This window comes from Pseudophryne corroboree, chromosome 1 (genome assembly GCF_028390025.1).
Source record: "Pseudophryne corroboree isolate aPseCor3 chromosome 1, aPseCor3.hap2, whole genome shotgun sequence".
In the NCBI taxonomy this organism is placed as follows: Eukaryota; Metazoa; Chordata; class Amphibia; order Anura; family Myobatrachidae; genus Pseudophryne; species Pseudophryne corroboree.
This window is the reverse complement of record NC_086444.1, coordinates 365,153,867-365,169,006: the sequence shown is the minus strand read 5'-3', so window position 1 is coordinate 365,169,006 and position 15,140 is coordinate 365,153,867. Positions and strand designations below refer to the sequence as shown.

The 15,140-nt window shown below is 46.2% G+C and overlaps 1 protein-coding gene across 1 annotated transcript in view; it reads right to left on the bottom strand.

Moving 5' to 3' along the window:
- Positions 1-1,295: 1,295 nt before the first annotated feature.
- Positions 1,296-15,140, bottom strand: part of SLC2A11 (solute carrier family 2 member 11) — a 251,620-nt gene continuing 237,775 nt past the window's right edge. The window contains exons 14-15 of the mRNA XM_063912987.1: positions 5,890-6,112; positions 1,296-4,524 (exon numbers count right to left, since the gene is read on the bottom strand). Coding sequence (XP_063769057.1) covers positions 5,912-6,112 — 201 coding nt within the window. The 3' untranslated portion in view covers positions 1,296-4,524; positions 5,890-5,911. The remainder of the gene's footprint in view (positions 4,525-5,889; positions 6,113-15,140) is intronic.

Sequence of the window (15,140 nt, the reverse complement as noted above, 5' to 3'; positions counted from 1 at the left end):
AACGGGTGGACCTATTGGAGGGTACACTAGTCTCATCGTCGTCGACACTGGAGTCGGTATCCGTGTCGACATCTGTGTCTGCCATCTGAGGTAGCGGGCGTTTTAAAGCCCCTGATGACATTTGAGACGCTGGAACAGTCACAAGCTGAGTAGCCGGCTGCCCTATGTCGTCAAACCTTTTATGTAAGGAGCTGACACTGTCACGTAATTCCTTCTATAAGTCCATCCACACAGGTGTCGACCCCACAGGGGGTGACAACACATTTACAGGCATTTGCTCTGCCTCCACATCATTTTCCTCATCATACATGTCGACACAGCGGTACCGACACACAGCACACACACAGGGAATGCTCTGACAGAGGACAGGACCACACAAACCCTTTGAGGAGACAGAGGGAGAGTATGCCAGCACACACCAGAGCGCTATATACCACAGGGATATCACCTATAGAGTGTGTTTTCCCTTATAGCTGCATATATATTATTATACTGCGCCTAAATTTGTGCCCCCCCTCTCTTTTTTACCCTTTCTGTAGTGCAGGACTGCAGGGGAGAGCCAGGGAGCGATCCTTCCAGCGGAGCTGTGAGGGAAAATGGCGCCAGTGTGCTGAGGGAGATGGCTCCGCCCCTTTTTCGGCGGGCTTTCTCCCGCTTTTTGTGTTATTCTGGCAGGGGTAATTTACACCTACATAGCCTCTGGCGCTATATATGGTGTCAGTTTTGCCAGCCAAGGTGTTAATATTGCTGCTCAGGGCGCCCCCCCCCCCCCCCCCCCCAGCGCCCTGCACCCATCAGTGACCGAAGTGTGTGGTGTGCATGAGGAGCAATGGCGCACAGCTGCAGTGCTGTGCGCTACCTTGGAGAAGACAGAAGTCTTCAGCCGCCGATTTTCCGGACCTTCTTGCTTCTGGCTCTGTAAGGGGGACGGCGGCGCGGCTCCGGGAACGGACGACGAGGTCGGGTCCTGTGTGCGATCCCTCTGGAGCTAATGGTGTCCAGTAGCCTAAGAAGCCCAAGCTACCACCACTTAGGTAGGTTCGCTTCTTCTCCCCTTAGTCCCTCGCTGCAGTGAGCCTGTTGCCAGCAGGTCTCACTGTAAAATAAAAAACCTAAACTATACTTTCTTTCTAGGAGCTCAGGAGAGCCCCTAGTGTGCATCCAGCTCGGCCGGGCACAGAAATCTAACTGAGGCTTGGAGGAGGGTCATAGGGGGAGGAGCCAGTGCACACCAGATAGACCTAAATCTTTCTTTAGATGTGCCCAGTCTCCTGCGGAGCTGTCTATTCCCTATGGTCCTTACGGAGTCCCCAGCATCCACTAGGACGTCAGAGAAAAAAAGCAGCTTTTTCCCAGTATAAGTTCCGTTGTGCTTCAGTTCATATATATACAGACTTAGAGGGGAATGTACTGTATTATACCCGCACAATATACCCTCTTTACAAAGGCTAAGCAGGAAGCAGCAGTTCCGAGATGTATTATCATCTCGGATGTTGAAGCAGGGGAGTGAAAAGTCCCCCCTCTGGCGATCGCTGCTTAGTGCTGACACGCTGTGTCTCTCCCCCGGCTGCCTCTAGTACGCATGTGCGAGATCTCGCTACTCTTGCGAGATCACACATGCAGCCTGGAGCCAGCAACCACCGCAGCCAAGGACAGAGCTGTCCCTGGCTGTAGTGTATGGGCAATGACACCTGCAGCTGTCAAAATTGATAGCTGCAGGTGTCAGAACGGTCAGTGCAACTGACTGTTCATATATTGCCCAGCATATCTCCTTGCTATTGTTTAGATAGCATTGCTGATACAGATTGGGGCACACAGCCCACACCGCTGCTGTAATACATGGGGGGGGAAAAAGTATCGGTGCACATAACGTACACTGATACCACTTCTCCCACATAATGACGATTGATACATTTACCACTCAGTTACACACAATATAAAACTGTCACATATCAAGTTAATTAACACTGTCCTGGTGCATCCTAGTCACATCACGTTGTGACTTAGATGCATTTTTGGCAAAAAAAAAAAGACGCCAGATGCTAACAGAGTTTCACGGAACCAGCCGGCTTACTCGTGCCAGACATCTTACACTGCATGGCGTATTGAGGCTAAATGTATGCGACTCATCTGCATGTTGGCCTCTAAATACATCTGTGTGATATAAGTAAAGCTACAGACATACATAATGAGGGGCATTAAAAAGACATAAACAGCTTACCTAGATAAACACTCTATCCTTATCTGTAATGCAGTGTGTATGCTTTACATGCCTGCTACAGATACGATGAGATCATACAGTATACTGTATTACATTTAGAGATATGTGGCTGTACAACCACAGACCCGTCATCAATACATTTTAACCCTAAATGACATACAGTACAGTATAACACCCTCACAAAGGAATGAGGTGAACATTCATTTGGGATCCATACAGTCAGAAGACTCACAGTCAGAATCCTGAAGGATCCCGGAGGTAAGTACTAGGGTTGGAGTTAGGAAAGAGGTTTAGGGTTAGGCTGCGGAGGGTAGGGGTGGGAGACTAGGGTTAGGCTGTGGAAGGCATGGTTAGAGATAGAGAACCTTATTCAGAGTTGACCGCATCAGCGGGTTGCATCGCAGTTTGCCAGCATCGGCAAACTGTGCATGCACAGTGGGCGCGTCGCGCCTGCATGACCTTACACATTGCAGCTGCATCTGGTGGGCAAAAAAGGGGCGTTCCAGGAGAATTTTCAAGGCGGCTGCGTGACGTCACACAGAGTCGCTCTGCTAAAAAAAAATGGTGGCGGGTCGCCAGGCTGTGCTGCCAGGGTGTGTCCGCTATTTAATTGCGGACACATTGTGAGGCATCGCTACACATGCTGGGCAGTCTTTCCCTGTGCATTGCGGCCCCAGCATGTGGCGAGATGGATGCAGATGTGGCTGCGTATGCAGCAATCTGCGTCCATCTCTGAATAAGGTTCAGAGGGGGCAGGTTAAGGTTAAGCTGCGGGAGGGGTGGGTTAGTATAAGGGGTAGGGTGAAAATACCGCAATCAGTCAGTATTCTGGTCAGCCAGATTCCGCTGTCGGTCTTCTTGAAAGCATTTTATTCATAGTCCCTCATAAACAACGGAATCACAACCAAAATGTACAAAACTGATGACTGCCACGCCAGTACTGGATATCCAGTCTTTTAGACTTCTTCACAATCATTTGATGCATATTTAGAGTAAAGGAGTACCACTCCATTACATTTTACAGTCACTTTTTTTCCATTTACTTACTGACACTTTTAGGCTTATTCATTTGTATTTGTGGATTTGGAAGATAAAAAAGGCGGGATGTAATGGTGTCCGAGATCGCCATTACATCCTGCCAAATGTGTCTACACACTATGTGAACATTACAATTCTGTCATGAAATTTTGTGATGCTTAAACACACTTTTGTCAATTTAGAAAAACAAACAGATTCAGAAAAACACTTTTCAATTCTGAATGATCCCATTGCTAAAAGAAAAAAATCCAACTTTATGAAAAATCTGTTGTGGTTTAAGAAAGACATGCAGAGATAGGTTACAAATCGGTTGTTGCATTGGCGAGCAGACACAATGAAGAGTACAGTTTATATATTACAAAGTTGCATTCGGCAATAAATAATACACGGTTGAGTCACATTATTATGGCCACCTCCTACATTTGACGTTGGCAGCGTGTAGTCCATAAAGTAATAAAGTACGTCACGTGTTGTGCGCTGGCTTGGTGGGTATATAAGGTGTGCAATACGCCGTCTACACACATATCACTCACTGCTGTCATGGGTAAAAGGGGCGATTTATCGGAGTTGCAAAAAGAGATATTTATCGGCTTTTGGGCAAAGGGTGGCAGTATTTCTGAAACAGCGCAGGTTGTGAACTGTTCGTGTGCTGCTGTGGTAAAGGTGTATCGTGACTTGACAAATGGCACCATTGCGATTAACCAACGTGGAAACTGCAGAGCACCACGTGTCATTGCTGTGAGAGGTGAATGTCTGCTCCGAAGGTGCGTGAGGGCAAACTGACACACTACAATGGAGCAGCTCACCAGCAAAATGAACCTGGGATCTACCAGATGTGTGTCTAATATGACAGTTTAGCAATCCCTGCTGTGTATGGGGCTCCGAAGTGGTTACTCTGGCTATTAGCTGGTGGTCATAATAATGTGTAATAATGTGACCGTGTAATAAAACTCACGCCCCAACTAGGAAAACGTGGAAGCAGCATTATTGGTAATACTGACACATAAGAATTCTCTTTCACATTTTGGTAAAGGAAGACTAAATCGAGGCACTGCTGAGGCAATTTTAGCTTGGCGTAGAATCCTGGATGAAGCCATGGAGCTGTGATTGTCATTTATCCATTATCAATCTGAATGCATAGTACCTCGGTGTCCTTTAAATGGATGTCTGGATAGGTTTTGGAGAGGATCCAGTGTTGTTTATGAGGAAGAGAAGTAGGGTCGTATGGGTTGATAGTGCAGACTGCATACGAGGCACAAAGAAGACTGTATTAGGAGAAGTTAAGAAAGATATGTATTAATTAAAGTGTACTTGTATAACTGAATATAAAGAAAGTGAGAGATTTTAGGAGAAGTCTCCTGATTTTTTTAGAGGCAATCATTTACATGGCATAGTAATGTACAGTATATGATTTAATATATATTCATTTGATATATATTTTAAGCAGTGGAAGCTTGCATTAGGTGACGCCCGAGTTCGGCGGTGGTGCAGGATGATGGCTGAACTCGGACGGTTTTTTAAAGGGACAATCACTTACAAGGCATGGTTTTGCCTTGTAAGTGATTGCCCCTTTAAAAAAACGTCTAAGTTCGTCCGGCATCCCGCACGGCCGCCAAACTCAGGCGGCATTACATCCCGCCCATAGATTGATTCCTGGAATTTTTTTTACCCAAATATTAAGTAGTAGTACTGTATGAAAGTGAATACTTCCACAAGCCAATGAGGAAGCAGATGGTGTGAATGCAGTAACATTAGTAGGATATTGTTTTCACACAGATTTTCCATCCAATACCAAATTGCTGTTCTCAGCGCACTCTGGACCTGATGCAGAGAGGACGCAATTTCGATGTAGGATGCAGTGGAGCGTTTTTTTGCCACAGCACATGCATCTAAGTAGCACTACGGATGTGCCGCGATGGTCTTGCGGTTACAGTCACAGGCGATTAGAGTGAGGATTCATTTGCAAAGTTAATACTAGTCAGGGAGTGTTTGTGGGTGGTAACACTGGAGGGGGAGGTGACTGAAACGCAAAGTGTCCCGACCATTTCAGGGGCATGTCACAGCTTCCGGCTGCGATCCCATATGGAGTCTTACTTTCAACGGCCGTGCTGCGTGAACATACAATTACTTAGAACGTCGATGATCGACCGATGTGTGCTAATAGTTGTGCCTTCAGGCACAAACGGCGGATCTGAGACACTGCCAGTGGTCATCTCAATACAAATCCCTGCAGCCATGACATTTACAATTTTTTGCACATCCACTGTATATGGGGACGCAGCTCCACTGGCATTTGTGACCATCTCTGAATCAGGCCCTCTATACTGGCTAAAGGAGGCTGCAATTTATAAAAGGAATTGTGACTAATGTGTAGTAGATTTTATTTTAACTCTGGTTTCATCTTTTATTCATAATTGTGCTTTATCTCTGTCAAGAGGTAATTGGCGAGCCAGCTGTGCAGGACACATACCAGAACTGCATTGAACTTTGCACAACAGGAGACATTTCTTTAAAAAGCTCCATTATTTTACCTGCCCCTTAATATTTCTAAAGCTTCAGATTTAAAAGCAGCTGACGTAGCTGCAAGACACATTAGTGGTCTTATAGGTCCAAAAAACCCTTGGAAATACCTTGGGTAATATTCTCTCACTGTCACAGAGAGGTGGATTGGATTTCCTGAGGTCCACGATAGCCATTTTCCGCATGATGTGGTTTAGCTCTGTGGTTTGTAAATGCCTCTGTAATTTCTAAGATACTTTTTCCTTTGGTCTCTGGGAGGAAGAACCCAACATACAGAGCAGTACTGACACACACTATCAGAAATGGTATAAAGCAGAAGTGGCCGAGTCCTTGCTGGAATGGAAGAGAATTGGTCAGATGCTGGCATAATACATAAGGTTCTGTATAAGGGGGGTAATTCCAAGTTGATAGCAGCAGGAATTCTGTTAGCAATTGGGCAAAACCATGTGCACTGCAGGGGAGGCAGATATAACATGTGCAGAGAGAGTTAGATTTGGGTGTGGTGTGTTCAATCTGCAATCTAATTTGCAGTGTAAAAATAAAGCAACCAGTATTTACCCTGCACAGAAATAAAATAACCCACCCAAATCTAACTCTCTCTGCAAATGTTATATCTGCCACACCTGCAGTGCACATGGTTTTGCCCAACTGCTAAAAAATTTCCTGCTGCGATCAACTTGGAATTACCCCCAAGGTGTAGTATGAGAGATGTGTATACAGAAACGGCAAAGGAGTGGATTTCAAGATGTTTACAGAGATTAATCAATACACCAAGCTTTATAATTTTAGAGCAAATGCATTGAGCAAAGAGGGGAACACTGATTAACAACTAGGCAGCATCTACTATTATGGGCTGAGCACCTACAAAATAAGTATAAAACAGGGTAAATATAAAATAAATAACTTTTTTTTTAAGTAAGGCAGCCATTAGGTACAGACTACTGGAGAGTGTATCTAACAAACTGTAGCCGCTAGGAAGAAGTTTCTATTAGCAAAAATGGCCCTTTAGTATAACATTTAGATACTGCTTAAATGTTATGTACAGGATTTTAACCATGTTGCATTATAACTTTAAACATGATGTTTAACAGTTACGTGACACCCAACTAAGTTAATTATACCCTTACAGGACTGTCTGTCTGTAATATATACATATATATATATATATCTATATATATATATATATATATACACACACACACACACACACACACACACACACACAGAGCATCCAGAAAGTATTCACAGCGCTTCACTTTTTCCACATTTTGTTGTTACAGCCTTATTACAAAATTGAATAAATTCATTTTATTCCTCCAAATTCTACACACATTACCCCATAATGACAACCTCAAAAAAGTTTGAGATTTTTGCAAATTTATTAAAAATAAAAAACTAAGAATTCACATGTACATACGTATTCACAGCCTTTGCCATGAAGCTCAAAATTGAGGTCAGGTGCATCCTGTTTCCACTGACCATCCTTGAGATGTTCCTACAGCTTAATTGGAGTCCACCTGTGGTAAAGTCAGTTGATTGGACATGATTTGGAAAGGTACACACCTGAGCTCCAGAGAGTTTTCTTCAATTTCTTTTTTTCTGTTTATTTTCGGTAAGCTGTCTGTACTGTACAACAGCATATCTGCACCGTGGGGGATAGGGGGGAGTTGGGGGGGGGGGGGAAGGGGCAGTCACCGGCCTTAAGAGGTGCAGAGCCGCTTCCCCATTGCAGGGGTTGTTATTCCACGGGGCACTGCGCCTTGGCTGTCACAGCCGCAGCACGCCACACACCCCTAACGCTGCCTGAAGGTACCAACCGGGGGCCCTGCTAGGGTGGTCCCCCGGTTCAAAGTGCAGTTGACCACGGGAGTGGCGTATGGGACTCCCCCTGGGGGGTCCCGCTAAGATCCTCCGTGTGGAACTGGCACAAAAGGCTTGACTAGCACTTGTTGTGATGTTTTGAGCTTAAAAGGAGACTTTGTCAGTATAAATTATTAGTGTAACTCCGGCGCCATTGGAGGGGCGGAGCTACATCAGAGCAGGACCTGAGGCATTTTGGCACCTACCTCTGCTTACTGCAGCCGTATACAGCACACACAGCGTATCCCGACTTCTCAGCCACGCTGGATATCTGGTACAGGGTGTAGCAAAGGGGGAAAGCCGCTTGTGCACACTATCTGGATCCTATTTAGGACAATAATTGTTAGTGTTTACTGTATTATCCTCTCTCTCTGTGTTTCCTCTCACATACAGTAGGGCAGGCTTGCAATATAACCGTCTGTGTGTATGTTGTGTGCTTACTGTGAAACATGGGTAAACACAAGCTGTGCAGTGTATGTCACACTAGATTCTCTCCATTATCTACTGATTCTGTTTCATGTGAACAATGCAGTCAATATTCACAAATCAGTGAAGGGGCTGGGGGGAGGGTTCAGAGCCCCACTGGTTAGGGTCTCTTAAGACTATGATGTCAGATATGTCATCCCAGCTCACTGCTAATGTACAGAAAACTCAGCTACTACAACAAGGTGGCATTCAGTATGCCGGCTGTTGGGATCCCGGCGCTCAGTATACCTGCGCCGGAATCCTGACACCTGGCATACCGACAACTATTGGAGGGAGAATAAATAGCGTGGTGCGCTCGCCCAGTGTTGGTATGCTGGCGCTCGGGATCCCGGCACCGGTACGCTGGCCTCCGGGATCCCGGCCGCCGGCATACCCTACTACAACAAGCTGTTGCTGATTCAGCTGCTAGAGCAGATGCACAGCCCCGCTCTTTCATGCAGGTCCACAGAAGCGTGGTTTAAGTGCTCTACTCTCTGATACAGATGATGAAATAGAGGAGGATGGGGATGACCTGGATCCCGTTAGTGGGGATCCCGATTCTGCTCAGGGTATCGAACCCCTAATTTTGGCTATAACGGACGTGTTAAAGCTCCCTCTAGAGGACGCTGCGTCACAGCAGTCGTTTTTCTTTGTACAAAACAAACCTAGTGTCACTTTCCCTGACTCTACAGAGCTAGATGACCTATTCAAACTCGCCTGGAAAAATCCAGATAAAAAATTCCAAGTGTCCAAAAAGATTTTGCGCACTTTCCCATTTGCTCCTGAAGGTCAAAAATTTTGGGAGGAACCCCCTGGGGTGGATGTCTCCGTCTCGCTTGTCTAAAAAGGCAGTGCTGCCTGCCCTGGGCTCCTTTACAATGAAGGATTCAGGGGATGAGAAAATAGAGATTACCCTAAAGTCTATATACACAGCAGCTGGTATATCACAAAAGCCGGTCATTGCTGAATGACCCATGCCATTCAAATTCAGGGGGGCATCTCGGGGGATATGCCTTTAGTTACTATGGTAACCCTCCTAAAACACAATCAGGACACTACACGGGTCCTCTGTGATTCTCTCAAGGAGATGGGGAACATTAATGCTCGGACTTCTGCCATAGCGGTGTCGGCGCACAGGGCCTTGTGGTTGCGTCAATGGATAGCGGACGCGGAATCCAAACGTAGTGTGGAATCCCTCCCCTTTTCGGGGGAATGGCTCTTTGGGGTTGAATTCGATACCTGGATTTCCAAAGTGGGGCCCCGCTGGCAAGACACTCCCATACGGGACCATTTGCCAAGTCCTTTCGGTCTCACAGATTTCGATCTAAGGCTAGAGGTGCCTCCAATGCGACTAGAGGCACAACAGGTAAGTCCAGAAAACCTGCCAGCAGCAGCTCTCAGGAACAGTCCACCGGTTCTGTGTCCACTAAGGCCTCAGCATGACGGTGCCCACCCACCCTGAGGGGATCTCGAGTCTGGGAGACTTCCTGCCAGGATACCTGGGTCAGATATCTCGTTTCTAAGGGCTACAAGCTGGAGTTCGACAGAACTCCTCCCCAACGATTTTTCAAATCAAGCTTACCAGCTTTGGAGGATATGCAAGTTACGTTGCAACAGGCTATTCGAAAGTTGGTCCAGTCCCACGTCATTGTTCCAGTACCAATACCGCAACACGGCAAGGGGTTTTACTCAAACCTGTTTGTGGTGCAGATACCGGACGGTTCGGTCAGACTTATTTTAAATCTAAAATCCTTGAAGGTGTTCGAGGTCAAGATGGAATCCCTGCAAGCAATGATTGCAGGCCTAGAAGAACAGGAATTTATGGTCTCCTTGGATATCAAGGACGCCTACCTCCATATTCCGTTTTGGCCACCTCATCAGGCGTACTTGCGGTTTGCCCTTCTAGACAATCACTTCCAATTCCAGGCACTGCCCTTCGGCCTGTCCACAGCCCCGAGGGTATTCACGAAGGTGATGGCGGAGATGATGTTCCAAGTCTAGGGGGTCAATGTTGTCCTTTATATGGACGATCTTCTGATAGAAGCACGATCCAAGGAGCTTTTGTTTCTCCATATCGAGCGCACTATCCATCTTCTGTTGGACCATGGGTGGATCCTCAACTTACAGAAGTCCGACCTGGAGCCAACTCAGAGGCTCCTGTTCCTGGGGATGATGCTGGATACTGTTGCCCAGAAGGTTTTTCTACCAGAGGACAAGGCGAATACATTTCAAGAGATGGTCAGCATGGTGCTCAGACCTACTTGAGTGTCCGTTCATCTTTGCATAAGATTGTTGGGAAAGATGGCTGCCTCATACAAGGCGAGCCAGTATGGGAGGTTCCATGCCAGAACGTTTCAGTTGGATCTCCTGAGCAAGTGCTCCGGATCGCATCTACAGATGCACCGGATGATTCGGCTGTCACCTTAGGCCAGGATTTCCCTCCTGTGGTGGCTACAGTCCTCCAATCTCCGGGAAGCCCGGAGTTTTGGGTTTCAGGATTGGACCCTCCTCACGACGGATGCAAGTCTATGGGGATTGGAAGCTGTCACCCAAGGGGTGCAGTTCCAGGGCAGGTGGTCAGCCCACGAGGCCCTCCTTCCGATCAACATTCTGGAACTTCGGGCGATCTACAATGCTCTGCTTCAGGCCTTTCCTCTGCTCAAGGATCAAGCGATCCAGGTACAGTGGGACAACGCCACGGCAGTGGCGTTTATCAATAGTCGAGGAGGGACAAAAAGCAGAGCCTGCATGCGAGTGGTGTCAAAGATACTCCTCTGGGTGGAAATAAATGCAAGAGCAATGTCAGCAATCTTCATTCCGGGAGTGGACAACTGGGAGGTGGACTTCCTGAGCAGTCATGATCTCCAGCCAGGGGGAGTGGGGGCTCCACCATCTGGTGTTGCAGCAGATCATCGACCCGTGGGTTTGCCCACAAATAGACATGATGGCTTCTTGTCTCAACATGAATCTTCCCTGTTATTGCTCACGGCCAGGGACCCTCAGGCGCGGGCAGTGGATGCACTGGCATCGCCTTGGCCGTACCGGCTGGTCTACCTGTTTCCTCCGATTTCATTGCTCCCAAGGGTGCTAAAGCGAATCAGGAATCAAGGTGTTCTGGCAATTCTGATTGCCCCGGACTGGCCTCAGAGGGCGTGGTACGCGGATCTTCTGGACATGTCCGTTGAAGACACTTGGCCTCTACCATTAAGAAGAGATCTTCTTCAACAAGGACTGTTCGTCTACCCGAACTTACGGTGACTTCGTTTGACGGCATGGAAGTTGAGTGGAACATCCTAGCTCACAAGGGCCTTTCCAAAAAGGTTATTACTACCATGGTTTAGGCCAGGAAACCTAAGAGTTTCACTTGGGATGTTTCTTACGTTTCCTGCAGACTGGTGTAGATAAGGGCTTATGTCTGGGTTCCATTGAGGTCCAGATTTCAGCCCTCTCCATTTTCTTCCAGAAGAAATTGGCAGTGTTGCCAGAATATCAGACTTTCTTGCAAGGGGTACGCCACATACAACCACCTTTTGTGCCGCCTACAGCACCCTGGGATTTGGATTTAGTGTTGGCATTTCTACAGACCTCCTGGTTTGAACCTCTGAAGACGGTAGAAGACAAGTACCTCACGTGGAAGACGGTGATTTTACTGGCCCTGGCTTCTGCTCAATGTATCTCAGAATTGGGGGCCTTATCGTGTAAAAGTCCGTACTTGGTCTTTTACGAGGACAGAGCAGAGCTCCGGACTACACAGCAGTTCCTGCCGAAGGTTGTCTCCGCATTTCACCTGAATCAACCTATTGTGATTCCATCCAGTTCTAACGCTTCTGCTCCTCCGGAGGCATTGGATGCTGTGCGTGCCTTGAAGATCTATGTCAAGCGTACAGCTCGGGTCAGATAAACGGATTCCTTGTTCGTGCTCTATAATGCGCAGAAGAAGGGTTGACCTGCTTCAAAGCAGTCCATTGCTCGTTGGATTAGGTTTACTATCCAACAGGCCTATATGTCAGCAGCCTTACCTGTTCCTAAGTCTCTGAAAGCCCACTCTAAAAGATCAGTGGGCTCTTCCTAGGTGGCTGCCGTGGAGTCTCGGCCTTGTAACTATGCCGAGCTGCTACCTGGTCGTTGAAGAACACCTTTGTGAAGTTCTACAAGTTTGATACATGGCCAAAGAGGATACCCAGTTTGGGCAGGCGGTGCTGCAGCAGTCTCCGCACATTCCCGCCCATTCTGAAAGCTTTGGGATGTCCCCATCGTATTAGATTCCCCAATATCCCTTATGGATACTAGAGAAAATAGGATTTTAATACCTACTGATAAAGCCTTTTCTCGTAGTCCATAATGAATATTGGGCGCCCGCCTCAATGCATTGACTTTTCTGCAGGTTCTTGTTATGTGGTTACCTGTTCAGCTGTTGCTGTTGTTGTTACCAGCCGTTAGTGGTTGTTATATGTTAGTGGTGTGCTAGTATGTAAATCTCACCACCCTTTGTTATCATATTTCCTTCTCTCATATATGTCCTTTCTCCTTGCGGGCACGTTTTTACCTATAACTGCCTGTGGGAGGGGGCATAGAGGGGAGGAGCCAGCACACCCAGTTGAAGAAATTTAAAGTGCACTGGCTCCTTTGGACCCCGTCTATACCCCATCGTATTAGATTCCCCAATATCCCTTATGGACTACAAGAAAAGGATTTACCGGTATGTATTAAAATCCTATTTTCTACACGTTGTCATTGGGGGTAATTCCAAGTTGATCGCAGCAGGAATTTGTTAGCAATTGGGCAAAACTATGTGCACTGCAGGGGAGGTGTAGAGAGAGTTAGATTTGGGTGGGTTATTTTGTTTCTGTGCAGGGTAAATACTGGCTGCTTTATTTTTACACTGCAAATTAGATTGCAGATTGAACACACCACACCCAAATCTAACTCTCTCTGCACATGTTATATCTGCCTCCCCTGCAGTGCACATGGTTTTGCCCAACTGCAAACAAAGCTCCTGCTGCGATCAACTTGGAATTACCCCCAATGTGTGCTTACGATTTTGGCTTACGTGAGATGTCATTGACATGTGAGATGAACTAGATAGTACACCGATCTAGCAAGGATTGACTTGCCTGCACAGTCTATCTTTTCTTGCGATGCCGACCTGGCGGGACCGCGCATCGGGATCGCAAGGTGATTTTCACCTTGTGATCTGCACTAACTTTTCTTGAGATTTTGGCTATATAGTCAAAATCGAAAGAAAATATCTCACCGTGTGTACACACCCTAAGTGTAAAAAATTTCCTGCTGCGATCAACTTGGAATTACCCCCCTTATGTGGTATTGTGTGTTGAATTTTGAGGGACAAAATTAATTTATTCCGTTTTGGAATAAGGCTGTAACATAACAACATGTGGAAAAAGTTAAGTGCTGTGAATACTTTCTGGATGCACTGTGTATATTTTATATATATATATATATATATATATGGTGTGGGTATGTAATGTAAAGATGTATATATGTACACCTGTATGTACACCTGAGAGATTGTGAACTTTATTGCAACAGGGTTGCCCACCTTTTGCTCCCACATAGTGGGACAGTGGTTCTAGCTAGAAGCAGGGGCTGTGGCTCTGTTGCAGCACGTGGCAGGGGAGACTACCAACCAGTGGAAGGATGGGGGAGACGGTATGCTCTGCTTCAGGAACACTGTTATACCCCTTTCACACATTCAAACCTGAATTATTGCCGGGTTAATCTGGGTCACGGAATGGTGTGAGAGGGTTAACCTAGGTCCAGTAACTCGGGAATCCAACCCAGGTTATGGGGCAGTGTGTATGGGTAACCCAAGTCATCTGACCCGGGTTCCATTCACTGCATAGAGAGAGTCGCATTCCAGGCGCTTGGAGATGATGTCATCTCCAAGTGCCTGCAGGGAGAAGCACCGACAATATCCCTGGTCCAAGCAGCAGTGTGAATGGATTTCAAGCTGCAGCTTTGCCTTTACTTATTACACTAAGAGTATGTAATTCAATTCATCTAATGTGCAAAGTTTCTGGCCACAACACACAAACTTAATTTAGAGAGTGTAATATTCTGTAGTCATATAGTGTTTATTTAGGTAAAGTGATAAAGTATTTACCATAGGAAAAGGTATTTCATAAATGTATTTTTAATGTGAACTGTAATAATAAATCCTACAGTACAAGAAAAGAAGTAGTTCCGGTACAATAAAACTATCTTATCCTAAATGTGAAAAGAACTGTTAAGGGCCGTATTCACGGGCCGATTTGGGGGGAGATGTGTGCTGAGCGGTTCGCTCAGCACACATTTCTCCCCATATTCAGCACAGTGCGATGTGTGCTGAGCGTGTGGGGGGAGACGGGGGCGCTCATTTTCCCCAGCGGGTGAAGTGAGCTACCTGCTAGATTGGCCTGCATGCAGGCCAATCTAGCACCAGCGATAGCGATGCGCGGGGCTGCGCATCGCTATCGCTGTGAGGGGTACACACGGAGTGATCGCTGCTTAAAATCTAAGCAATCTAGTCAGATTACTTAGATTTTAAGCAGCGATCGCTCTGTGAGTACCCCCCTTTAGTAATTGTTATAGATTGTGACTGAGTTGCAAAAGAATCATATTATCAGACTGATGTATTTATCTATTCTCCTTGAGACTTTAATTGTCTCTTAAAATAAATTTGTTTAAAGGAAACCTGTAATTCTCTGTTTCTGGGAAAAGTATCTTACCTTCACCTCTCTGCCAGAAGAAAGGAACCAGTGTAGAATTAACAAATATCATTTATTCCTCAGTCAGTGTGACAGTTATAAATAATGCAGACACAGTTAAACCACTCAGCATTCTGCTGTCCACATTGTCACTGAAGACAAATTGATTGTCAAAAAATAACAGCTCCCCAGCCCACTGGGTTCACATCAGTTAACTACCAAACAGTACACAAAGGTGAGTTATCCTTTAACAGGCACAGATTATGTTTCGGTAACCTGGTAGACTACACACATTAAGAAAAACAATGCAACAAAAATATCAAGAAATT